This window comes from Apus apus, chromosome 23, assembly GCF_020740795.1.
Source record: "Apus apus isolate bApuApu2 chromosome 23, bApuApu2.pri.cur, whole genome shotgun sequence".
Classification (NCBI taxonomy): domain Eukaryota; kingdom Metazoa; phylum Chordata; class Aves; order Apodiformes; family Apodidae; genus Apus; species Apus apus.
This window is the reverse complement of record NC_067304.1, coordinates 2,771,003-2,795,577: the sequence shown is the minus strand read 5'-3', so window position 1 is coordinate 2,795,577 and position 24,575 is coordinate 2,771,003. Positions and strand designations below refer to the sequence as shown.

The 24,575-nt window shown below is 50.1% G+C and overlaps 2 protein-coding genes across 6 annotated transcripts in view; one reads left to right on the top strand and one right to left on the bottom strand.

Annotated features, from left to right (window-relative positions):
• Nucleotides 1-16: 16 nt before the first annotated feature.
• Nucleotides 17-2,834, bottom strand: TAF11 (TATA-box binding protein associated factor 11). The gene is made up of 5 exons (XM_051639297.1): nucleotides 2,614-2,834; nucleotides 2,385-2,524; nucleotides 2,001-2,088; nucleotides 1,447-1,543; nucleotides 17-484 (listed from the first exon to the last, which is right to left on the bottom strand). Exons 1-5 carry the CDS (start codon nucleotides 2,809-2,811, stop codon nucleotides 354-356), a joined length of 654 nt encoding a protein of 217 aa, XP_051495257.1. The 5' UTR covers nucleotides 2,812-2,834; the 3' UTR covers nucleotides 17-353.
• Nucleotides 2,835-4,262: 1,428 nt separating this feature from the next.
• ANKS1A (ankyrin repeat and sterile alpha motif domain containing 1A) overlaps nucleotides 4,263-24,575 on the top strand; it is a 108,662-nt gene continuing 88,349 nt past the window's right edge. For all 5 annotated transcript variants that reach the window (XM_051639164.1, XM_051639162.1, XM_051639163.1 and 2 more), the window contains exon 1: nucleotides 4,263-4,474. In XM_051639164.1, the coding sequence (XP_051495124.1) occupies nucleotides 4,263-4,474 (212 nt within the window). The remainder of the gene's footprint in view (nucleotides 4,475-24,575) is intronic.

Sequence of the window (24,575 nt, the reverse complement as noted above, 5' to 3'; positions counted from 1 at the left end):
CATGACACAACCAGCATTTCCCAGCAAGGCTAAAAATACCAGAACAAGTTTAATTACAAAAAAAAAAAAAAAAAGGTACTTCTGTACATAGACACCATCTGTGCCAGCAGAAACATGAGACCTGGGTGGGTGATACCTTGAATGTTCCTGTCTCTGGAACCAGGGACAGGCCCCAGGTCAGGGAGGTGGCTCCTTGGTGCTTGGATGATGAACCAGGCTCCTCTTGGCCTCCCTGCAGCCACAGAGTCCACACCCAGCACTCCTGAAGGAGCTCCAGTCTCTCAGTTCTGTTGGAACTGTTGGAGGCTGACACCAGGAACCTTGTTCTACCTCCTGTCTCCTCTGGGGATGCTTCAGTGGAAGATGATCTTTTTGTATTTGGAGTTGGGGATCTGTCCCCGGGACTTCAGCCTCCTCACCGCCTCCCGCATGTGCTTGGGCTGCAGGGGGGGCAGCTCCCCCCACTTCTCACACACATCCAGAGCTGGGAAAGAAAAGCAGAGAGTTCCTGTGAGCTCAGCCACCAAAGGGAACCTTTGTTCAGGGCTCACAGCTCAGGTGTTGTCAATAGAAAAGAATGAAAGGACTTTTCCTGCTTCTCTTTGAAAGAAAAGTCACACCCAGGGGCATCAAGACCAGACCAGAATAAGCAGCTTTTTAACCCATTACTGTGGAATCTGTGAGTTTGAGTCACACAAGAACTTAGGACCTTAAACCACCTGCCCTGAAGCCTCCCCTGGGCTGGGTGGGTGTTTTGGGGTGGTTGTGTGACAGGAAGGTCCAACCTCCAAGTGGACTTAGGGGCCAGTTTCTCCTCTTATTTACAGTAAGAACATTAACAAAGCAATTAACAACATGAAGCAATTAATCACAGCAGTGAAGCTGCTTCTCCAGACAGCCTCAGGCACCCCAGTGCAGCAGAGCAAGCAGCAGTGGAGCTGCATCACCCAGTGATGGGGATCCCAGCACGTTCAGGCCACATTTGGTGTGACAAGCCCCTGTGAACTGGTTGGCATCAAACCCAGTGTCACCTCCAGCCCAGGAGGAGCAGGAACACATGCCCTGTGTCCCAAAGCAACCTCTGCTCATCCCATCAAGGAGAACTACAGTTAAGAGGCTTAAATAACTCATCTGAGCTGAATCTGTCCATGGTGGCATTAAGACATCTCCAGTGCCCATGGCAGCCTGATCACAGGCTGATTGACAGAGCAAGAACTTCCAAGTGATCTCCTTAGAGAGGATAAACCAGGAGGTCTGAGGGCTCCAGCTTCTGCTGACTCAGTGACAGGATTAGAGGGGACTATGGGCAGCCCCTCTGGGCCCAGCTTTTGGGAAGGTCAGCTCTGGGACAGCAAGGCTGAGAACCACAGAGTGTCCACGCCCTGCTCTGCTGTCACCAGGAATTTCTCTGCCTTCTTAACTTTTTACTCAACATTTGCCACTCACCTTCCTCCACCACCTCCCCAACGAAGACCTTGGAAATGCCAGACATGGCAATGACCACGTTCTGAGAGACAGAGGTGCCAGTGATGGACTGGATCAGCTGGACAGGACAGACAGACAGACAGGCAGCTGAGCGAGGTGCAGAGCAGCAGAGAGACACTTGGACTCAGATCTACCAGCCTGAGCCTGTCAAATGTCAACCCACAGCTACTGAAACGTGCAGAACAATCATCAACTCAGCTTTGCAATTAGCTCCCGCAGCTCTGGGCACTGGCTGTTGGGATTGTAGCTCCCTCCCATCCAGCTGCCAACCCTGCACCAACAAGCCCTGCTCCCTCACAGCCCCCCCCAGCCAGTGGCATTTCAGATGAGCTCCACTTGAAGCTCCATAAGCTGCGTGGGGGCACCAAGCCAGCCTGGGGGGGGGGGGATAAACCCATCCCAGGACAAGGGGCTCAGCCAGAGGGGATGCAGCTGGAGAGGGAGCTGCCACAGACCCGAGCAGGGCTGAGGCAGGTCCCTCAGCTCCCCCCGTGGTGCTGTCACTGCAGCCCTACCCGTTTGATGGCAGCTTTGGGGAAGGCAGAGCGACGATACATCTCGTAGCGGTTCAGCTGCTCTTCAGAGAAGGAAGAGACCAGGATCCTGGAGTGGAGAGAGAATCCACCATTTAGAAATAAAAGTCTGAAGCTCTTCAGGGCGCTGCAGCCATCCCTTTGTGCCTCCTACCATCCCCAGCCTCCTGCAGCACAGACCAGAGCCGGGCAGGGAGAGGCTGGTGCTCGGGCTGATCAAGGCTGGGCCTGTTCGGGGGGGGCAGGACCTGGGGAGGAGCTACAGGCAGGTTGACCACGGCCTCCTAAACTGACCCAACGATCCCTGACAGTCTCCAGCAGCAAACCCCGTGCAGAGCTCCCCGGGCGCTGCTGCCCGGCACTCACTGCATCTTCTGGATCTCATCCTCGTCCACTTTGGGCTTCTTCTCCTTCCTCTCCTTCAGCTCCAGCTTCACCTTTTTGGCGGCCGAGGGCTGCAGGCTGGGGTCCTCCCCGTCCACCGCCTCCCCCTCCGCGCTCCTCACCTAGGGGAGAGCGCAGCGCTGGGCTCACTGGGGCCCATCCCGGCCGGGTCCCACCCCCGCCGCCCCCTCCGAGCCCAGGCCCCTCTCACCTCCCCGTCCGGTGCCTCCGCCTTGGGCTCCCCGGCCCCGCCAGCCTCTCCCGCCTCGCCCTCTCCTGCCCCCTCGGCAGCCGCCGGCTCCTCCGCGGCCGCCGCTCCAGCCCCCGAGGGGGACGAGGCCCCGGGCGGCGGGTCCTGCTCGGCGGGGGCCCCGAGCTCCTCCCGCGCCGCTTCCCCGGGATCCGCCATCGCCTCCCGCCGCCGCGGCGCCTCCCGATGACGTCACGCTACGGCTGCCGCCGAGGGCCGCGCGGGAGGGCGGGGTCTGTCGCCATGGCAACGGGGGAGGCCTGCGGGGGGAACTGGGGTGGGAAGGTCTGGTGGAACTGGGGGGACTGGGAGGGGGTGAAACGGGGGAACTGAGGGGACGGGGCTGGAGCAACTGGGATGGGAAGGTCTGGGAGGCACTGGGGGAACTGGGATGGGGAAGCTGGGGGGAATCAAGAGACTGAGGTGGGGGGAACTGGGGGAACTGGGGTGGGAAATTCTGGGAGAACTGAGGGGACTGGGAGGGGGTGAAATGGGGGAACTGAGCGGACAGGGCTGGAGCAACTGGGATGGGAAGGTCTGGGAGGCACTGGGATGGGGCAACTGGGAGAACTGGTGTGATTGGGATGGGGAAATTGGGGAAAATGGGGCGGGAGCACCGGGGGAAGGGGAGTGGGGTGTGACTGGGATGGGAAGGGCTGGTTCCCGCCTCCACAGCCCGTCCTCACCCCGCTGCCTCCTTCCCTTGCTGTTTGTGCAGCCAAGCGGGATCGGTTCCCACAGAGCTGCAGGAATCAGCCCAGCCGGGAGAGTCCTGGAATTCCTTGGGCAAACGGTGCCAAATCTGTGACATTCCCAGCACATCCTCCTCCTCCTCCTCGGAGCAGTTCAGTGACCCCGAATTAAACCCCTGCACCTCCCTTGGGGGGAAAATAGCCATGGAAATTCATCCTCCCGATAAATACACTGAGGGGAAACCCTGGCAAAGATGTTGCTCCTTGATACACGTCCTGGAGGAACGTCCCACCTTCCTGTGCATCCCCAACCCCTCAGCGTGTGTTTCACGCCTGTATCAGAAAACTGAGAGACGAGATTTAACCAAAAACCCGCTCCTTGCAGCCTGAAGGATGCGCTGGAAGCCCGCTTGGTTAGGATCCAGCCGCTAAAGGAATAAAATCAGCTAAAAAGAGGGAAAAAAATGAGTTGGGAGTAAAGGGCTGATTGAGGGGGGGCGGGGCCTGGGGAGTGGGCGGGGCCTGGGAGAGAGTGGGCGGGGTGTGGGAGAGGGTGGGCGGGGTCTGGGAGAGTGAGCGAGACTAAGGAGTGGGCGGGGTCAGATGGAGTGGGCGGGGCCTGGGAGAGTGAACGGGACTAAGGGAGTGGGCGGGGTCAGATGGAGTGGGCGGGGCCTAAGGGAGAGTGGGCGGGGTCTCATAGCCCGCCGGCTTCGTCACAGGCCCCGCCCACCGCCCAGCAGTCCCCGCCCACTTCACCACAGCCCCCGCCGCACCGCAGGCCCCGCCCACATCGGTTCCCCCCTCCCTATAGGCTCCGCCCCCCTCCGCGCTGACCCCGCCCCCTCTCAGGCCCCGCCCCGGAAGGCCGCTCGGGGGGCGTGGCCTGTCGTGAGGCGGCGGCGGCCGGGCCGGGCCATGGGGAAGGAGCAGGAGCTGCTGGAGGCCGCTCGGACCGGCAACCTGCCCGCCGTCGAGAAGCTTTTGTCTGGGAAACGTCTTAGCTCGGGTTTTGGGAGCTCCGGCGTCGGAGGAGGAGGAGGAGGAGGAGGTAGCGGCTCCGGTGGGGGAGGCGGTGGAGGAGGCAGCGGGAGTGGAGGTGTGGGGCACCCGCTGTCCAGTCTCCTCAGGTGAGCGAGGCCTCGGGCGGGAGGCGGAGGGGCTGTGGTGGGAGGGAGTGGGGGGGCGAGGTTGTGGGAGTGGGGGGGTCGAGGTTGTGGGAGTGGGGGGGTCGAGATTGTGGGAGTGGGGGGGTCGAGATTGTGGGAGTCGGGGGTCGAGGTTTTGGGAGTGGGGGGGGTCGAGGTTTTGGGAGTGGGGGGGGTCGAGGTTTTGGGAGTGGGGGGGGTCGAGGTTGTGGGAGTGGGGGGGGTCGAGGTTGTAGGACCGGGGAGGGGGAGGTGGGGATGTGGGGAGGGGGCTTGAGGGCCTTGAGGGTTAAGGGGGGGCTGGTGGGTTTGTGGGGCAGGAGGGGCCTGTAATAGGGCAGGGGGATCTAGGGGCTGTGAGGCGGGAGGTGGGGAAGGTAGGGAGAGTGTGGTTGGAGCCCAGGAGGTGGGGTCTGTGGGGATTTAGAGTTGATGGGGGTCGTTGGGGAGGGGGTGTGGGTGGGCTGTGGGGCTGAGGGGGGGTGTAGGGACTGGGGAGGTTCAGGGTCTCGGGGAAAGGGGCTGGTGTGTGGGCCTGGGTGACCTGTAGGGCCATGCGGTGGGAGGTGGTGTCTGGGGGGCTCGGGGGGGCTGCAGGGCTGTGGGTGGGGTAGGACATACGGGTTTTTGAGGTGTTGGAGGGCTGTGGGGCAGGTGGGGAGCTGTGCAGCCGTGTTGAGAGGGGCTGGGGGAGGCAGGAGGGGTGGGGATGGAGGGCTGCGGGGCAAGGGATGTGGGAGTGAGGCAATGAGGGGGTGTAGGGCAGCTGTGGGGGTCTGGATGTGCTCTGAGGGATAAGGAGATGTTGAAGGTCCGTGGGGGTCACCAGTGTGGGCTGCAGGGCTGGGAGCAGGGAGGGACTGAGTCCATGCTGGTCCCATGGGGAGCTGGGCCAGCGTGGGCTGGAGGGGGAGGCGCATTGGATGGGAATTGAGGGGCTGAGGGGATGGGATGAGACATTAAAGGAGGCACTGGTGGATGTGGGACACACAGGGTGTGTGGGAATGGGCTGGGGGAGCCCGGAGGGTTTGGTGTTGCCTGTGGGACCAGGGGTGCAAGGAGTCTGTGCTGGAGGGGCTGGCGTGGAGCCCCTCGGGCTCATGTGCCTCCGAGGCAACAGCAGCAGGGGCTGGGAGAGGAGAGGAGTCTGTCTGGAGTGGGTGCTCCCAGGGCTGGGTGCTCCTCCCCGGGGCTCAAACTGCTGCAGGCTACAGGGTTGTGGATGCTGCTGGCTACCGTTGGTAGCTGCAGACTGGTGTAACTGGGAGAATGTGATGCCTGTGGAGGAGGACTCCGGGTCAGGGTGTTAGTGGAGGCTCTGAGACCAGGGCGTGTGTTGGTTCCCACGGTGAGGAGAGCGGCTTGGGTGGATTTACTGGGAAAGATGCTCAGCCGGGCGTTGGGCAAGGCGCCCTCTCCCTGCTCCTGCTCCCTGGTGCTTGTCCTTCCTCGGGGATTTTCCCGGCTTGCAGTAACACACTCCTCTGCCGTGGTTCTCAGCCCAGCGGTGGCTGGGGGGGGAGGTTTGGGCTGGGCTGTGCTGGGGGCTGCACAAGCAGATGGAGGGCACAGTCGTTTGCTTTAGCATTTAAAGTACCGAGCTATGGGATTTGTTCTGGTTTGAAGCTCTTAAACCTTTGTTAGTTTTTACTCCTCCCCTTTTTTTTTTTTTTCAGCATCTCCCAAGGAAACCACTTGCTGGTGGTTTTATTTTTGAGTTGCAGCTTTTTGCCATTTCAGCTTCTCTGCTGGAAGTGCTGGTGTTCCTGTTCCCTGAGTAACTGGTTTATAGTGGAGCAGGGGGAGGAGGTTTGAATCCAGTGCTGAGTGAGGCTGTCACTGCAGAACCTGACTTGTAGAGGGATGTCACTTACTTGTTTGTAGCCAAACTTGATCCATTTTTCCTTTCACAAAACCATCTCAGAACTTGAGCTGAGTGGCACAGGCAGCTTGTGCTTTCCCAGCACATACATTTGCTTCTCTGAAATGTAAATCTCCTTTTGGGTCGAACTTTATTCTTCTCTTTTAACATATTAACCACTCTGAGCCCTTGTGTCGAGTGGGAAATTGCTGTGACCACTTCAGGCTTGTGTTGGAAGATGAATGTACTCGTCGGGTGTTTAGATGAAGTGGAGAGGGTCAGGGAGTTAAATACACACCACCAGTGTTATCAGCCTCTTGTTCTGTTAGCTCCACCATGCTTTCTGACAGTGATGGTGATGATGGTAACCTTTTTTTCCTGGGAAGACAACAAGTTGTGATACCAGCTGACCTGTGGAGTGGGCAGGCTGGGACATCTGGGTGATTTCTAGGATTATTTTTTCCCCATGTAGATGTATCTGAAGGGTGCTGAATGTTGCAGATGTTGTTCACAGCTTCTGTCTTAAATATCTAGCCAGTTAACACTGTAACAATCCCTTTCTCCCACCAAGCTTCCCAATCCTTGAACCTTTTTATCCCTGCTGCTGAGCTACAGTCAGGCTTTTTCCATGTTCATGGTAGTAGTTCTTGTTCTGGAAGGGTGGTGGTGTTCATGCCAGGAGTCATTGTGGCACATCCTTAACTTGCTATATGGAATCTGCAGCAGCATCCCTGGATTTACAGGAGTTTGCACCCCCCGTGTGGATGGCCCTGGGTGGGTTGTGACCGTGTTTGTGTGAGCAGCAGCTCCCTGGGTCTCACTGTTACAAACACCAGACAGTGACACTGAGGACCTGTTGCCACCTCCTGCAGACCTGGGCACTAGGAGGACTTGGGTGCTTCAGGGAATGATACCTTAGATATCAAACATGTGCTTTTAATGATTTAGAGGCCCTCTTATTGTTTCTGGTGCTCTGTCAACTCACTGGGTTTTTACTTTGGGTTAAATGACTCCAGGTGAGAAGACTTCTGCTGGTTTTATAGTGAGGAAGCTTTTATGAGAAACAGCTGCTAAATTGACCTGTGAGGAGATTCTGACAAGTGTTTGGGGAGCAGCTGGGACAAGCTGAGCAGTGTTCAAAGCTTCTGTTTTTCTGTAGTGCAGGCTCAAGTGATTGCTTAGTGTCCTGGTGTGGCTGTGGGGCAGCTCTAAGACACACAAGCTCTGCTGAGAGGTTTATTATAGTAGCAGACACACTTCTTCCTTAGTACAGCAGCAAAACATTGGATTTTAGGGATTGAGTTTCCAAAAATGCAGCTAGAGTAAGTTTAAAAGTGTATCAGGGAAGAAACTGGGACAGTTGTCTCCTGCCTGTGTATTTCCCTGTCTCTGTTGTGGTCTGTTTGCCCTCTGCAAAGTGTGAAATTGGCTCTTGCCCCAGTGCCAAGCCCTGACTACTGACTTCCCTGCTCATCTCTGGAGGTGCACGATTCCTCTGGAGCAGCCTGGCCTGTGGTTTCCCTGCTTCCCAGGGGCAGGGAGGCAGTTGGAATGAAGCACTCCACAGCAGGCATGGTTTTTAATTATGGCTCACTTTGCCTTTCTGTGCACCTTTTAAGATAACTTCAAGGGTTTGAAAACAGGGAATACAGAATTTTATTTGGCTTGACACTTCATGGAAAGTGGAAGATTGGCAAATTAAAGGGACCTGCAGCTGTGGGAGGAGGGTGGAAGGATTGAGGTGACAGAAAGGGGTCTGGGCTGTGTCTGCCCCATCAAACCTGCCTTCTCCAAGTTCAGCATCCCAAGGTGTGCAACAGGTCAAGAACAACTTTGGAATAACTCTTTTTGTGTGGTGGTTTTTGAGTCCTGGTCCTGCTGAAGCTGCTCATGTATCTAATGATACTTCCTGACACAGGGAGCTGCTGAGCTGCCCTCCACTCCCTGAAGAGCAGGGTCATAAACAGTTGCCTGGGCTGGCAGAGTTCCCTCCTCCCTTTATCTGATTTCGGGTGTCTTTGATGTCAGCACAGTCTTTAGCTCCTATTTTTGGGGTTTTTTTGGGTCTCACTGTTTGGATTGCCTGTTCCCAAAGCCCAGGTCCCCTTCCAAGGTGCTGGTCCCAGCTTTTTCTGAGCAGTTCTGCAGTGTTTCAGGTGTCTCAAAAACACAGTTTAGAATGAGGTACCAAAGAGGCATTTTCTGGAAGAAAGGTATGTTTGTGGGCAGGGTTCAGGGACCTGTGCTCCCACCATCACACCTGGGGGTTGAGCTGGGTGACTGGGCTGAACTGGGACACATTTTGTGCCCTTTCTTTAGCAAAAAGAGCAGATGCTGATCCATAAAATTATAGAAGTTCTCCTTGACAGCGGATTTTGTGGAATGTGTGGTTTTATCACATAAACCTAACTGCCCACCACGTTTATAACCATTTAAATGTGAACTTTGTCAAAGTCTGAGGCTTTCATACTTCCTGCTTAGATCACTGAGCTGAGCCTGGGTGTGAGACAGGAACAAACTCCAAATGAAATCACCAATTTCTGCAGGTAAGCAGGAAGCAAGATGTGATAGACTGTGATAAGCCAAATGAGAAGGAAGTGCAAAGATAAAATTAGAGTCTCTCCCCCTAGGGGGTGGATGTGCCACTCTCTAACACTAAAAATATTAAGCAGGAAAATAAACCCCAGGTGAGGGAACACAGGTGGTGGGTTGGGGTGATAAGAAGGATCTGGGGAGGGTGAGAAGCAGTAGAGGAGAGGGATCTGGGTCTCTGGCTTTTGCCAAAGCAGATGGTGGGGCTTACAAAGAGGTGGTGCCTTGCCAGGTTTGTGGGGGAGGCTTGGCTTTGTGCTGCCATCCACACAGCCTCTGGGATCTGCTCCCATAACGTGATTGTTGGGATCTGTCAGGGCCTAAAAATCTGACAGCCAGGCCTGGAAGTCCAAAGCAGATCTCTGCTCCTTGATCCTACTCTGGCTGCTCCATTTTTCCAGAGGTATCTCATACAGCACCAGGCAAAAGCATTTCTTGTAGATCAGTGAACACCTAGAGATAATACCAACTTAATGCAAAGACAGCTTGATGCTTCTAAGCCAAAGCAAGTCCAGAAATCACAAAACACTTTGTGAATCCATGAGGTTTCTTGGTTTTTAGGGGACACCTCTGCACAGAGGCTGCAAAATGTTGATATATTTTATTTAGTGGCACTCCACTGCAAAGTTAAAGGCAGGAAGCAACAAAACAATCTGTGGCCTGAAACATCAAGCTGCATTTAGGAGGTTTTGCCAGTAGCAGTAAGGGATGAATTGTGTTAAAGCCAAATCTGCAGAAAAAAGCTTTTTATTTTCATCTGTGGATGTGAAAAGACTGGATCTTTGTTGGCGAGAGGGGAAACTGAGGCTGCAGTTGAGCCCCAGCTTGTGTACATCTTGGGTACGTGTATCAAGGAGAAGCTTCTGCTGAGAATTAGGACTTTTTTATATGCATCTGTTGGGGGAAAGGGTTTGGTTGTTGCTTCACAGAAGCCACAGCAAGTGTTCTTCCAGTCCATGTGCAGCAGTTATTGCTGGTGAGTATTTTGTTTGGTCTAGGAAATGACATGGTTCATGGCTGAACACTTCAAGTAGCTTCAAACAATCCAAATGTGGTTAAAAGTCAGGAAAGTTATTTCCATTTGAAAGGAGAAGTGGGGTTTCATATTTGGTTTTGTGCAGCTGGAGGATTTAAAGAAATGGTTTGTTGGTGCTGCGTGTTCTCCTGGTGGTCTGAGTCTCCATCTACCACCTTTCTACCTCCTGCATTCCCATCAGGAAAGGGGGTCCCATGTGGATGGTGCAGCTGATGAGGGGGGAAAAGAGAAGGGGGGAGGTGTTGGAATGTGTGTGCCCATTCCCAGGTATATTATCCTGTCACCTGTGGCCAGTTCTTGTGATTAAGTGGCAAGTCCTGTGGTGTTGGGCTGATCTCAGCAGCTCAGCTCCAAGGTCTAAGCTCCCAGGACTGGGTGAAGGTGCAAAGAGAAAATTTCCCTTCCTTTCTCTTCCCCCATAAAAAGGAAATTGCTTCTGGTGCTTTCTCATAAAACAAGGCTGTGTTAGCAATCAGTTGCTGGGTCTTTCACTCTTCTTGGTGCTGTGATTAATAATATCTCGCCCACTTTTAAACTGTCTTCTGTTCCACACCCTGCCATGCAAGCAGCAAAGCAGGACAGATTTCTCTTTAATTAGATACCTGAATGCTGGTATTGCTGAGAGTATTAGTGCCACAGGCATTAGGTGTGCACCAGATCTTTTTGGTGAATCGTTTTCTAAGCACTTTTTAAATAATTCAGGAAGGTTGCAATTATTGGCAGTGACTCTGAGGTGTCTGTATCTGTGTGATCTTCTAATTCAGCTTTGGGATATTTTATTTGCTTGCTTTGGAACATTTTATTTGCTTGCTTTGGTCAGCATGAGTCTGTCATTAGGGTTGTGTCTGGGGAGGAGAAGGATTTTCATGCCATAAATTTGCTGTGGGACCTCGGACAAGTCCCATTAGCCCTGCCTTGCTTGCCCAAGCCATGGGTGCTGCCTGTTGTCCTCTGTAGATGAGGACTTGTTTTTTATGTAGCACTCAGGGCTTGCTTGGACTGCACATGAAAATTGTTGTGTAGGTGGCTTCCCTTTCTGTGAAACTCCCTTGGGAGAGTTCAGTCCTGCTTCCTCCCAGACATGCTGTGTGCAGGCCAAGGTTTCCATGCTGTGCTGGTTTGGTTGGCAGAAGGATGGTTGGAAGTGGAAGAGGGGGTTCAGAAGTGCTCTGGGGGGTGTGAAAGAGCTGGATTAAATGGGGAAGGGGTTGGGAGCAGATGGGAAGTGATTGAAGTGGTGCAGCCTTTGACCAAAATGCTTCAAGCACAGTAGGAATTTGGTAACTCTGAGGAAAAGTGTCTTCATTGTCCTTCAAACTTCTCATGACTGATTAATGTTGGCTCTGTGACATGTCTGGGGTGGATTCTTCTGGCTATTACCCTGGTGATGAGTCCTCCAGTGTCCTGGGATTTGCCCTCTTGGGAGTACCAACGTGTTTGTCAGATGGAGAGTGAGAACACATTTGCTTAATTTTTGCTTTGCTTGGAGAGTTTCTCAGCAGAGTGTTCTGAAGTGCCAAACAGGTTTTGGAAATATCTGTATGCTCATACAGGTGATTTCTGCTACTCCATGAGGGCTAAGACATGGTTTGAGGAGCAGTAGGAGGGGCAGGATGTCAAGTGAGGAATGGGTCAGATGGTGCTGAGGATGTCAGAACCAAGCCAGTTATCTCCTTCTGGGAGATGCCAGGATTTAAATGGTTGCAGAATCCCTGAGGAGGGATCCTCCTGCAGGTGGCAGGAACAGAGCCAAGGAGGCCAGGCTCCCAGGATGGTTTCCAATTGCTAGGTTACACTCCTTCCCAGGAGCATCGTTTTGCAGCTCTTAACACTCGCAGGGCTCACGTAATATTTGTGTCCCATCATGGGAGGAACAGTGAAATGCCTCCATAACCTGAAGTGTACCTGTTCCCCATGTCCTGAACCAGACTGGCTCAAGAGCTGGCTGGAGTGTCCCAAACAGCCATAAGAAGCCTGTGGACTGAGAAGGTTGGTTTGTGTTCAGGGTGCCTGTGGGAGCAGTTTGAGCTGGGTTGGTTAAAATGTCAATTTCAAGGGTGCACCTGACATCTTGGAGACTTTGGGGCTCTCTTTATTGCTGCTGAGGATGAGCAGCTGCATTCGGCACGTGCATGCAGGGGGATCTCTCTGTGGTTACCTTGGTGGCAGAGTAGATGCTTGTGAGACTCGAGTGGACCAAGTGGACATTTGTGAGTTTCCCTGCTGCCTTTTTGACCTCTATACCCCAACTTACTACCCTGCCGTTGAGCTGTGTGTAGGAATTCCAGGACCAAAACCACAGATATACATGTAAACAAATAGGGGATATTTGAGCAATGAGATCCTGATGTTTCCACAGCCTCATTCCCCTCTGCTTTTATCTGCAGTCCCAAAACTGAAGCCATGTCACTGCAGCCTGGAGCACGTGCAGAGTGCTCCGTGTTTCAAAGGCAGGAGCTACACAGAGTTCAGCTGGACCCTGAATGTTGAACAAATGGGGTTTGGCACTAAATAGTGAAATGTGAAGGTTACACCTAAGCTTGTCCAGCAGTCTGTTGCTGAGAGCAGTGGTCTTGTCCTCCCCCATCTTCTTTCCCTGATACTCATTTGAGTCGTGTGGCTGTGCCAGGTTGAATCACTCCAGCTGGCTGATCTAACAGGAAACTTCTGTTTCATGAAGCTGTGCAGTTCCTAGATCCAGTAGAAGGGAAATGGCAGAAACCTGAAGGTGAAAGTGTGAAGGAGCAGAGTCTCCCCTTCCCTGCTCTTTTCCCTGGGGAGCAGTTGTCCTGCTGCTGCTCCTTGTGTGCAGTAATTCCTGTCTGCATGTGGACCTGGAGCTGCTCAGCATTGTGATGTGGGTCCTCCTCACTCTGGCTGATTAAAGCTGGTTGGCAGAGAGCTGAACTTTCTAAAGATAATATATTAAACAGTGTTTGATAGATTAGGAGCAGCTGAGCCAAGACACTGTGTTCATTCAGTGGGGTTTTTTTAATATAATTCATTGTTTTACTGAGGTTGAAGGAAAGCAGGCAGGACTGGATGATCCTACAGGTCTTTTCCAGTCTGAACAATTCTGTGATTTAAAAGCCTAAGCGGAAGATGTGATACAGAATAGAGGTGATAGATACAGATGACACCCTCGTTCATCCCAGACCAAAAGGGAGAGCCCCCTCCTAGCTGCATTTGGACAAGGATAAGACAGTTCTTGGAGGCTGAGCTTCTCTCGGAGTGCCCGGAGGGGCTGTGTTGCTGGGCACAGCAGATAATGTGTGGTAATGCCTCAGCTCCTGTGTGAGCCCTTTGCCTTTCATCAGGAGCTTACTGCCTGTGCAGCTCTTTGTGGGGACTTAAGTCTGACTGTTCTTCTGCCTTGACATCTGGTGGGTGCTGGAGCTTTCCTGTGGGTGCTCAGCTGAGCTTTCCCAGCACTTCCATGCTCTTCCAGGCGGTGCCATCCATTCCTCTACTCTTCTCTGCTCCATGGATACAGCTGCACCTCAGTGACACTCATTCCAAGGTGAAGTGTCCTCTTGAAATGAAGAGTGTGCCTTTGAATAAGGGTGATGGCTGTTTCCTCTTGTCATTGACACTGGGTATGAGGTCCTGTCCAATGCTGAGGTGGCACTGTCACTGTCCCAAAGAGCTCCCTCTGAAATACAGCTTAGTCATGGAAATGAGATAAATCCCATTTCACAGAAACTGGTAAAAATAAAACTGTTGAGAATTGATTTGTTTCTATAGCAACAGACTGGAGAAGCTAATACAGCTGCTCTCTGCAGAAGGGAGAAAAACAGAAATTGAAATGTTAGTCCACCTGGGACTGTAGCTGTCAGCAAAGAAAGATCTTTGATAGACTGATGAAGGGGTAAAATGCTTAATTAAAGACAGGGCAGGAAGATGTGGGCTGCGTTTGGAGAGGAATTGGTGCTGGAGTGTGTGAATGTGCCCTCTTTTCTGTGCAGAACCTGGAGTGCCTGTAATGAGGTCCCCAGAGCTATTTATATCCTGTTTCCCAAGGGACTGCTTCCTGAACTTTCCTGCCACCCTCTCACGATGGGGAAATGTCCTGCTTAGGGTCAGGCAGCACTTTAATGCCATTCCCTACGTGGTGTTTATCATGGCAAGTACATGTTTGGAAACCTGAATTGAAAATGACTTTGTCCTGCACTGAATCACCATGGCTTGCTTGGGACATGTTCAAGGTTTATCAGGGAGTCTTTGTTGTATGAACTGGGAGGTGGCCTCTGAGAAGTCTGGATGAATTTCTGAGCTGTATTTTTTTTGACTCAAGCTAGATGTGGAGCTGGACACTAAAGCATGTGCCAGGGCTGAGTTTTCCATAAATGTTTGTGTCCAGGAAGAAAATCCTGCAGAATGTCCAGACTGCTGGGATAAGGTGCTTGAGTTGAAAACTATTTATCTATACAGTGTGTAGATTAGCTTAGATTTTTACTTGGCTTTTGCCTAAACCGAGAGTTGTAGCACACACAGGTGGCTGTTTTTCCCCCGTGGCTGGTGTATTTGGGAGGCCCTAAGATGCCAAGTGTTGAGAGCATGTTTATGTACATTCTTGGCTTGATGATGTATCCCACCTCGCACAGTTAAGTGTTTCCAAATAAAATCTATACCTCTGCAACTAGCAGGATGCGAATGAAATGAGGCAAGTTGCTATTACAACAGGAGCTTGTGTACAAGGTGTTTCCTGGGCTCTCCAAGACAGTCTGTGTTATTTAGCTTAAGGAAAGTTGGAGCTTGAGCCTGTGTTGCTTAGGTTTAGTAAACCCAGATTGCATTAGCACTCTTCCCTTGTTATTTAAACACATGGTTTCTTTTAAAGGGAAATTACATTTTAAAATAAACCTCAAGCTTTTTCCAGCTACAAGGAAGTGTCTGTAGTGCCACGTACAAGAACACAGCCTTGTCTAAAAGTGAGTGCCATAAATATTATGTAAATACATTATCTCATTAGATTGATATCTAATCCTCATGCCTGCTGTTCTTCAGACTGGGGCTGGACAAGCCTGAAGATGTCCTAGGTGATTTTTCAAATCTGATATTGGAGTGGGTTGAAAATGAGGTGAAATGACTTTTGCCTCATCCTAATTAAGACACTATGAGAAATCCTTTCAAGTTTGGCATCCCAGAGTAAATTGCCTGGTTTTAAAGTGTAATCCGATTAAAGAAGCCTAGTGCTTGGGAAGGTTTGAAGCCTTCCTGGGCAGAGATACAGATGGGCTCCTCAGACCCTTCCTCACTGTTCTTCATTTCAAAAATCAGCACTTTTTTCTTTTTAGGAAGCAGGAACAGGATTATGATAAAGCATTGGACTCTGGAGAGACTTCAAAGCTTTGCATTCTGGTTTTTGTTCCATTGCAAGGATTGTGGAGTCCCATCATTTGACTGAAATAAGTATGTCCCTGTGGAGTTGGGGGTTTTTTGCTCCTGATTCGTGCCACTGTTTTTTCTTTTTCAAGCCACAGCTTCTCTCTGCAGAGTGTTAAGTCTGATAAAGCATTGGCTGTCATAGAAGATAGGTTTATGTGACCTTGATTCATCCTGTGAACCCCCATGGATGACTTCTGGTTGTCTTGGAGTGTTGTTAATAGTTACCTTTGCATGATTTTAAATTACTTGTGTTCCCCTTGTTACACTGGTCTCTCTCTATGGCCTCTTTTCAGCCTGGTGGAGTTTGAAGCTGTATGTCTGAACTCCTGTGGCTCATCTCTGTTGAGTTAGGAACATCTGAAAACACAGAGTTTGGAGGACATGGATAATTAGTGCTGGATTGGGCATTTGGGGAATATTTTCTTTCACAAAAAGAGTGCAACTGGATCTGTCCGTGACATTCCTTTTTGCTGAAAAGAAAGACCTAAAAAGAAGAGAATTGGCTAGTAAAGGCAAACTGCTGTCTTTCTGGTAATCCAGCTGGGAGGATGTCATTTGAACATGGCGTTGGGTTCCTGTGCTGAGGTCAGTGCTGGAAACTGGGGCATAGAGTGATAGGACAAGGGGGTATGGATTAAAACTGGAAGAGGGGAGATTTAGGTTGGACATCAGGAAGAATTCTTTGCTGTGAGGGTGGTGAGACCCTGGCCCAGGTTGCCCAGGGAAGCTGTGGCTGCCCCATCCCTGGAAGTGTTGAAGGGCAGGTTGGATGGGGCTTGGAGCAGCCTGGGCTGGTGGGAGGTGTCCCTGCCCATGCAGGGAGGTTGGGACTATATGATCTTGAAGGTCCCTTCCAACCCAAACCTGTCTGGGATTCTTGAAGCAGCTTGGCTGTGCAGGAGCTGCCATCAGGAGCCTGACCCTGCTTCCCTATCCAGCCTGGCAGGGAGAGCCCCATGGTGCTGTGGATCCTAAGTACAACTTCAGAATGGCTTGGAGGGGAAGCAGCACTATCTACCTTGGTCTTCCTTTTGCCACTGTCATTGTGCCTGATGTTTCATCCTTGAGGCTCTTGTTAGGCTTTCCTGATTACCTGTGCCCAGAAGTGCCAGCTCCTGTGTTGGCAGCCTGTGTTTCAGGTGCAAATGGGGGGAATGTTTGCTCTTCAGGTGTAGTTAATACACACAAGAAATTAGAATCTTGAAGTAAACTTCTGAATGCTGAAAGTTGCATTTAAATACTGTGTGCCTAAATGTATAGTAAGCTACTTTATTTTTTCTTGTACATTGACCTTAACTGCTTCCCAGGACTGGAGTTTTCAGTCTCTGACGTTATCAGAGTTTGAGATAATTGAAGTTGGTTTTCTCCACAACTTGCTCATGCTTGATTTATGCTTTTTCTTCTAAATTCCTTAGGAAAGTTGGGTACAATTTAATGGTCTTCAGTGCTGCTCCAAGACAGCTATGCAGAGCTGCTCTCTGAGGAAGGAGAGGTTGTTCTTCCCATCTCAAAGGCTGTCACAGGCAGTGGTGGGTGAGCTTTTGAAGCCATCTGAAATGCCTTAGGATCCTGGTAGTTAGATGTGCATAAGTTGTTACAGCTGAGATACAATTATTTGCTGGGATAGAGTTGCAAGGACCCTGAAACTGTTTGAGGTAATGGAGATTTTTATGCCTGCATAAGTTTATAATTTAGTCATCTGACTTGCATATATACATTCGTTCCTGTGCATTAAAAATGTTAGGCTGGGAAAGGTTCTTGTCACTAAAAGCAGCTCCTGGCTGGGAGAACTGTATTTAACAGAGAAAAAGCCCAGAACTGTTTTCATATGTGGGTAGAAATATTTTAAGGATTTTTGAAACATATTATCTTTCGTATGTGTTTCCCAAAGAAAATGTGTGTTTTCCTGGTGAGGAAAAAAGCTGTTTGAGGCCAGCTTGTCATCTTGGGCACAATCGAATCTGGCAGGTGGATAAAAACAGAGCTGGAAGCTTAAGGTACACAGTGAAATGTGTGAGGAAGGGCTCTCTTTGCTGCCTGCTCCATTATTACTTCAGTTTCCCAGTGTTGGGGATGTCTACAGATGTCTCAGTGGGCTCTCTGAGGAGCAGTACCTGCCCTCCTGGCCCTCCCCACAGCTCCTCACAAGCAGTTAGCAGGGACAGGACATTAGCATTTAATACATACCATTTGGCTGGTTGACTTTAAACGCTCCTATTTTTCAGCTCTAACTTTATCTCTGTTGTACAGATAGTGTAGGCAAGTAACAACAACTTCATAGGAGCTATCTCAAGGTTCAGAAATAATTTATTGCCTGGGCCTTTCACTCTTGTGCTGGCTTTTTAATGGGCTGCATTTCACAGATGCTTCAGGAGCAAAAGGATGTCCTTTTTAATTCCCATCCTATTTTCTTAAGCTTTCTGAAGAACTGTTGTCATATCTTAAGCTTTGTGTGGTTGCTTGGGGCATACCAAGAATGAGCAGGACCTTATCACAGTCCTCTCTGAGTGTGACCACTCTGATGTGTCTTTACTCTTCCCACCCATGGGGTCATTTTCTGCTCTCCTTATTTCCCATTCTGTCTTTGCTCTCACATTTCCCTGTTACTTGCTCTTTGGGCATCCAATTAAAAAGCTCATCAAGAAGGAATTTCATCTGGAGTCAGTGCAGTGGTATGTAGTTGCCTTGTTTGTGTCCTGCATTATTGCCAGTTCAGTTCTTGCTCGGCCGTGTCTTTCTTTAGCCTTCAGGGACTTGTGCTGGAGCACTGGGATTTGAGACATGATTAAATTGAGCTTTGTGGGTGAAACGGCTTGACTGCTGCTCTGGGTTGTGTTGAAGGGCAAAGCCTGCTCCAAATGCTTAAGTTGAAGCTTTGTCATAGCTTTTCATTCTCCAGTCCCATGTTCCCTTCCTCGGGGGCCTCTTCTCCCACCCCATTGCATTTGGGTTTCAGTACCAGAGGTGGGGGGCTCTGTCCCCACGTGTGCTGGGCCCTCTCCCCATCTGTCTGAACAATTAAGCACTGCAGTGCCAGCATAAATTCAAAGCCCTCATGTCACTGATCTTGGCAGTGTCACAAGGGAAATAGGATGTTATGTGAGCCCTTGTCTCTTTTTTTTTTTTAGACTCCCTAAGGCAAAAGTGCACTCTAGATGCAGTTATTGGTACAAAATAATTTCATTTGCTTTTTAATTGCTGTAGGGAAGGGGTAATTCAGTCTTTGAATCTTTGTTTCACTGGTTCTGCCTTACTTGGCCTGATTACCCATTTCTCATCTACTCCAGGTCAGACACGAGTGCTGTTGTTCTGTGTTTTGGGCATCAGTTCTAGGCAGCAACCAGTCTGAAAAGCAGAATGGGTTTGCTGTGGAAGGGAGCAGGCTGGTGTTCATAGTGCCAAGGCATGGAGCAGAGGTGACTTTGCCTGGGCTGGAGGACACAGTGGCCAAATGCAGCATCTGAGCTTGGCTGGAGCAGGGAGAGAGCAGGTCTTGTGTCACTGAGAGATGGGAGAAAACGGGGAGGTGTGTTGATTTTTTTGGTGTAGAACATATCTACGACTTAACCAGGAGGAGAGTGTCCATGTTTAAATGAAGTGTCACCTTTCATGTATGCTTCTAGGTGCAAGGTTCCCTGCTGGAAATCCCAGATTCCCACCAAGAGGCAAATTGGCTGGGTGCTGGACAAAAAATAGTAACTGTGACTTGTTCTGATCCTGTTGATTTCATCTGACAGTGAACAGGTAGCTGTTGTGCAGAGTAGACAGCTAGCAGAGGGAGGCACATTTTCTGCCATCCCAAAACACTTAATTGGTGCATCAGTTCCCCCTCTACAGGGGGAATGACAGGCAGTGGGAGTGAAATGCACAAGTTCCTTTCGGCAACATTTTTACTCCAAACTCAGACCTTTTGTAATGTCTGTCAGAAGGAAGGGGTGCAGGTGGATGTGCACAGTTCAGGAGAGGATGGTTTCTGTTGGTTGATTGTCAGGTCTCTTGGGATTCTGTAGCTTGTTAAATCATCTCACAAAAGAAAAAGGGGGAGGGAAAACAGTATGAGGTTGCCAGCTGTAGCCAGCTCAGCACTGCAGCATGAGCTGCTTGGTAATTTTGATGAGGAATTTGGGGTTGCATCCATTTCTCTGCAAGTGGTGGATGGAGGGAGAGCAAATGGGAAGTCTTGCCCCTTTCTAAGGAATTGTGCTCCAGCAGAATGTGGGGGCCTGAACCATTGAGATGTGTCCTGCTAATTTTCTCTGCAACTGACTTTTTTTTTTTCCACTTTTAATACTGCATTTTCTTCCACTTAGTTACACCTTCTCCAGCACTGTGGAAACAGTAGAGCTTAGCTTCAAATGAAGAGGGAGGAATGCTTACCTTAGCAGTGCTGCTAGTTCCAGTTTGCAATCTGCAATATTTGTGATGTTGTCTCAGCTCTGGGCTGTTTTATGACATTCATAAGGCTGCTGAGTTTATTGAATTTCTGCAGGAATGTTTTGCTTCCTATTGCTCATATTCCTCAAGACCCCATCTAGCCAGATGCAAAAGAGAAGAATGCACTGCAAAATTGATACTTAGTAAACCTTGTTAAGAGGTTTGTAAGCATTTTGCAAATGTTGTCCAGTTTCTGTCCTCTCCCATCTTCCCTTCTCTTCCCCCTCCCAACATGCTGCCCTTGGACTGTGCAAGGAGAGGGGCATGTTCCCCACACTGGCTACATCAGGAACCAGAGCTCATGGCCACTCTCTCCTGAAAGAATCATGGAATGGTTTGGGTTGGAAAGGACCTTCAAGATCATCCAGTTCCAACCCCCTGCATGGGCAGGGACACCTCCCACCAGCCCAGGCTGCTCCAAGCCCCATCCAACCTGCCCTTCAACACTGCCAGGGATGGGGCAGCCACAGCTTCCCTGGGCATCCTGTTCCAGTGTCTCACCACCCTTACAACAAAGAATTTCCTCCTAATGTCCAATCTCAAGCTTTACTTTTCCAGTTTTAATCCATCCCCCTCATCCCATCCCTCCTGCCCTTGTCCCAAGTCCCTCCCCAGCTTTCCTGGAGCCCCTTCAGGCACTGGAAGGTGCTCTCAGGTCTCTCTGGAGCCTTTTCTTCTCCAGGCTGAACACCCCAACTCTCCCAGCCTGTCTTTGTAGGAGAGGTGCTCAGCTTTCCCTTTCTTGATGATTGAAATTATTTGCACTTCTTTCAGAAGAGCTTTGTTCAGATCTGGCCCCTGCAGTCAGTGCCAGCATGAGGAGCCCGCGTCGTGTGTGAACTCTGCTCCGTTGCATGTAATCGGCTGGAAACACTCCTGTAATGGGAGCAGATTGCAGAGCCAGTGTCTGTAATGCTTTTAAGAATAAAGGGCAGCATATGCACTCAAAGCAGACCTGGTTTGTTGTATTTTTTTTTTTCCCCTCTCCTGCAGCTATTTATTGTGCTTCCTGCTCAGGGGGATTCTTTGCTGTACCACGCACGGGTGACCCGTCATTTCTGCCCCCCATTGCATAATAAGGAGGTGACAGAACCCACTGTCACCCCCACCATACATTAAGCTTAAAGACATGCATTTTCACTGCCAGGAGCCATCTATAAGAACGGGGCTGTCCTCTTCCTAGTGGGGAATTTTAGCTTGGATGGATGCTTTTCTATTAGTGATGCCAACCCTATCTTGTTCCTTTCTAGTGTGAGCCTGCAAGCCCAGAGGTTAAACGTCTGGTTGTTGTAGTTCTCATGCCAATCCGAAACAACCTCCTCCTGGAAATGACTGGGAGTGGGGTAGGCTGGTTCTGAGAGAGCTGGATGTGCTTACCTTCTGCCTTTTACAGTTCTTCAACTGATCCTTTACAGGGTTGATGTCAGTTTGGAAATTCGTGCAGGTTTCCTTCTGCTTCCTCAGCCAGTCACTGCATCTCAGTCATGAGTGGTTCTGCTCTGTTCATCAAGGGAAGGAACAATTTGGCTGATGAGAGGCTCAGTTGCTGCATGGTGTTGCTCCACTGGTTGCAGTGGTGGCTTTGTCACAGCATGCTGTTAACCTTGGCTGGGCTGTGGGTGGGTGTTGGGCAATGAGGCTGGAGCTGTCTGCAATCTTTGTTCATAACTATTGCTTCACACTGAAAACGAGTTGGCAGAGTTGAAGTGCTTGAGGGCTGGGAGCCTTGGGGCCTCGTACTGTGCAGTCTGACTGATACTGTGTCAGCCAGAAATCTGAGTGTTTTCACCCAGATCTCTTGTCAGCAGCTCTGCCTTTGCTGCTGGATACCTGATCATGGAGCCTGAGCTCTGGTAGCTTTCGAGCTGAGTTGTGGTGTTGTGCAATGTTAGCTGGGTCATTTTCACATGTCCTGCCCTTATTAAGGTCCCTGCTTTTCTCCATCTGTGCTGGCATCGTGTGCTTGTGCTCGTGATCCTCTCACTTTGAGGAAAATTTACCTTGTTAAGCTGTCTTTGCCTCTAGTTTATCTGGTGAGGTACAGAGAAGGTGTTGGGCTCCATCCTCTTAATGTTTAGCTCTAATTTTTGTGCAGTGCAGATGCAGGGTTGGCATTGCCAAATGACTGGCAAGTGCTAAAGAACAAGCTCTGAGGCTTTTAGGAGAGTGGCTTGAAGCTTCTTTATCCTGATGCTGGTGAGGAAAGGGAAGGTGCACCCGAGGTGAGATGGCCAAAGGTCTGTCTTGTTGCTCAGACTTCACATAGCATCAGTGTCCCTGTGTAGCTGCTTTTTTCAGTTGTGCTTACCAGCAGCCCTCTCTTCACTGCAGGTATTAACACATCCCTTCCATGAGTATTTCGTTTAGTGCAGTAGGATTGAGTCTTTTAATCTGTCCTGTAGATTTGGTCTCAGTTTAGCACTTAAAGTAATATGCAAAGTACTCTGCTGCAGGGAAGGATGGGGAGAAACCTGAGCCTTAAATGTGATGCCAGACAACCCACCCCATAAGCTGCTCTTTCACCCTTGGAGTGGTTCAGTGTGTTGTCTACATATCAGTCTGTTAAACCTGGGAGAAAGTAATTTGGAAGTCCTGGAATTCCCATAGGTGAGAAAGCATGTGCCTTTTTCCTCCTGGTGCATTGAAATTAATGTCTTTGGATTCTTTTTGCAGTGGGTTAGATGTCACCCAGGGCTGGAGATATGCAGGATTTCAGTGGAATGGTGGGCATTGAAGAGTCACTTGTTTGCTGGAATAACTTGTTTCACTTTGGATTAAAAAAAAAAAAAAGCCCAGTAGAGTTTTAGAAAAAAATGCTTTTAAGCCTCTCGTCCAAGTGACTGGATGTTATTAGCAAGTTGATGTGTAGGATGTATGTAGTGGTTTGGGGGAGGTGCAGATACCAATTAAATAGCAGCAGAACCTCCTTCCTGCTTGTGTGGTGAGTGAAGGAGTCCCTGGAGAGCGTGGGGAAAGGAACCAAGTGGGATGGTGGCCAGAATCCCCCAACAGCCTCAGTGCAGATGGATGCTGCTGTGTGTGTTTAGAGCTGAATGTCCATGCTGGCTGCTCCAGGACTCAGTGATCCCCCTGTGCACGTGGTTTGTCTCCTCTGCTGTGTTTGTCAAAGGCACATTCCCACCATCACCTTCCAAGCACATGGGTTCTCCTCTCTTGGGGAAACTTCAGCTTTGCATCCCATGGCTGGAATGTGCTGGGTGGTGGGACAGCTTGGCTCTAAAGGAAGTTCTGTTTTTCTCATGGGCCAAACCTTCTTCTGTTGGCCAAAATTTTGAAAGGGAAGCAATCCAGATGCATGTAGGAGATCCAAAAGTCACTCTAGTAAAAACTCACCCACAGTTTTTCTGTTACTGTAACACTGCAGAGCTGTGCTGGGGTTTCTCCTTCTCTTTCCTACCAGAAAACCAGTTGAGATGGGAGGTTTGCTTTCCTCTCTGATTTGTGTAAATATCCATGGATTTTCCTGCTTGATGTGATGATGAACTTGTAGTCTCATACTCTGACTTAACTGTCCCTCTTCAAAACTTGGGTGCCAGGAAGTTTTCGTGTGATTGTTTCTATTAAAAATTGCAGATGTGTAATTAAGGTTTGCTGATGCTGTTGAGTATTTCTTCACTGAGATCCTGATCTAAAATTGATCTAGAATCTGTTGAAACCAAGTCCCCAGGGAAGTGGGAGTTGATACTTGCACCCTTGCCATGGTGAGCTGTTGATTGTCTGCAAACAGACCCCTGTGTGGGAATTAAAGGGAGTTTTGTGGATACAGCTGTTGAGGACACTTGTTATTCCTGTAAAACTCACTTGGTACACAAGTGCAGCTGCAAAATAAACAAGTTCTGCCTATGAACATGTCCATAAATCTGGAAGTGGCTCTTAGGTGAGGACACTACCTGTTCAAGGAGATTTTCTTTAATTTCAACAGGCTTCCACCACAAGATTTGTTAGGCATTTGTGCAAGGAAATGCATGCACTGGGAAACTGGATTCCTTTCCATGTGCTTGAAAGGAATTTTCTGGAAAGAGCTGCCTGTAATTAGAGTGGGGAAAGCACCTCCAGCAGGCACAGAATCCTCCTTTGCAATGTACACTCTGCATGTCTTCACCTGTTTGCTCTAATTGGAAACACAATTGTCGTTCCTTGATAGATTGACTGCCTGGCTCAGCTCTGTCTGGTGTAAGCCTACATTTCTGTAAGGAAAGAAGGTATGTTCCAGCAGTGTGGAAAAACAGACAGTAAGATCTTGTGTGGCTGCCCTGTGAATCTCTGAGATAGTTTTGTTCCCTCTGCTGTTTAGTCCCGCTTTGCATGGGCTGACACAGCATTAGTGTCAGAGCTGCAAGACTGAGGCTTCTGGTGTGCAGAGAAGCCAGTCACCCCCACGTTACCACTGTCCTTCCTGCAGATGCTGCTCTCCTTGTGGAAGCAGCCTGGAATTTGCATGCTTTGTCCCTTCAGGAATGATGCTTCCCAGTCTTCTGTGTCTGGGTTCAATAGTCTCTTAAGTGGCTGCACGTTTAATGCATGTGCCCCTTCACTTTGCCTTTAACCTATGCATCATGTCTCAAGGATCCAGATTTCCTGGAATGGTGTGTTCAAATCCCAGGAGGATCAATTTGTCTGCTCTGGCAGTTTGGTTCTTTTCATGTTTGAGAACTGGATGCTTTGCACAGATGTTTATGATCCCATTGTTCTTTCCTTATAGGTGTTGCTTTCCTGCTCCTGTGTGTTAACTACCAGGCAAATTGCTGCTT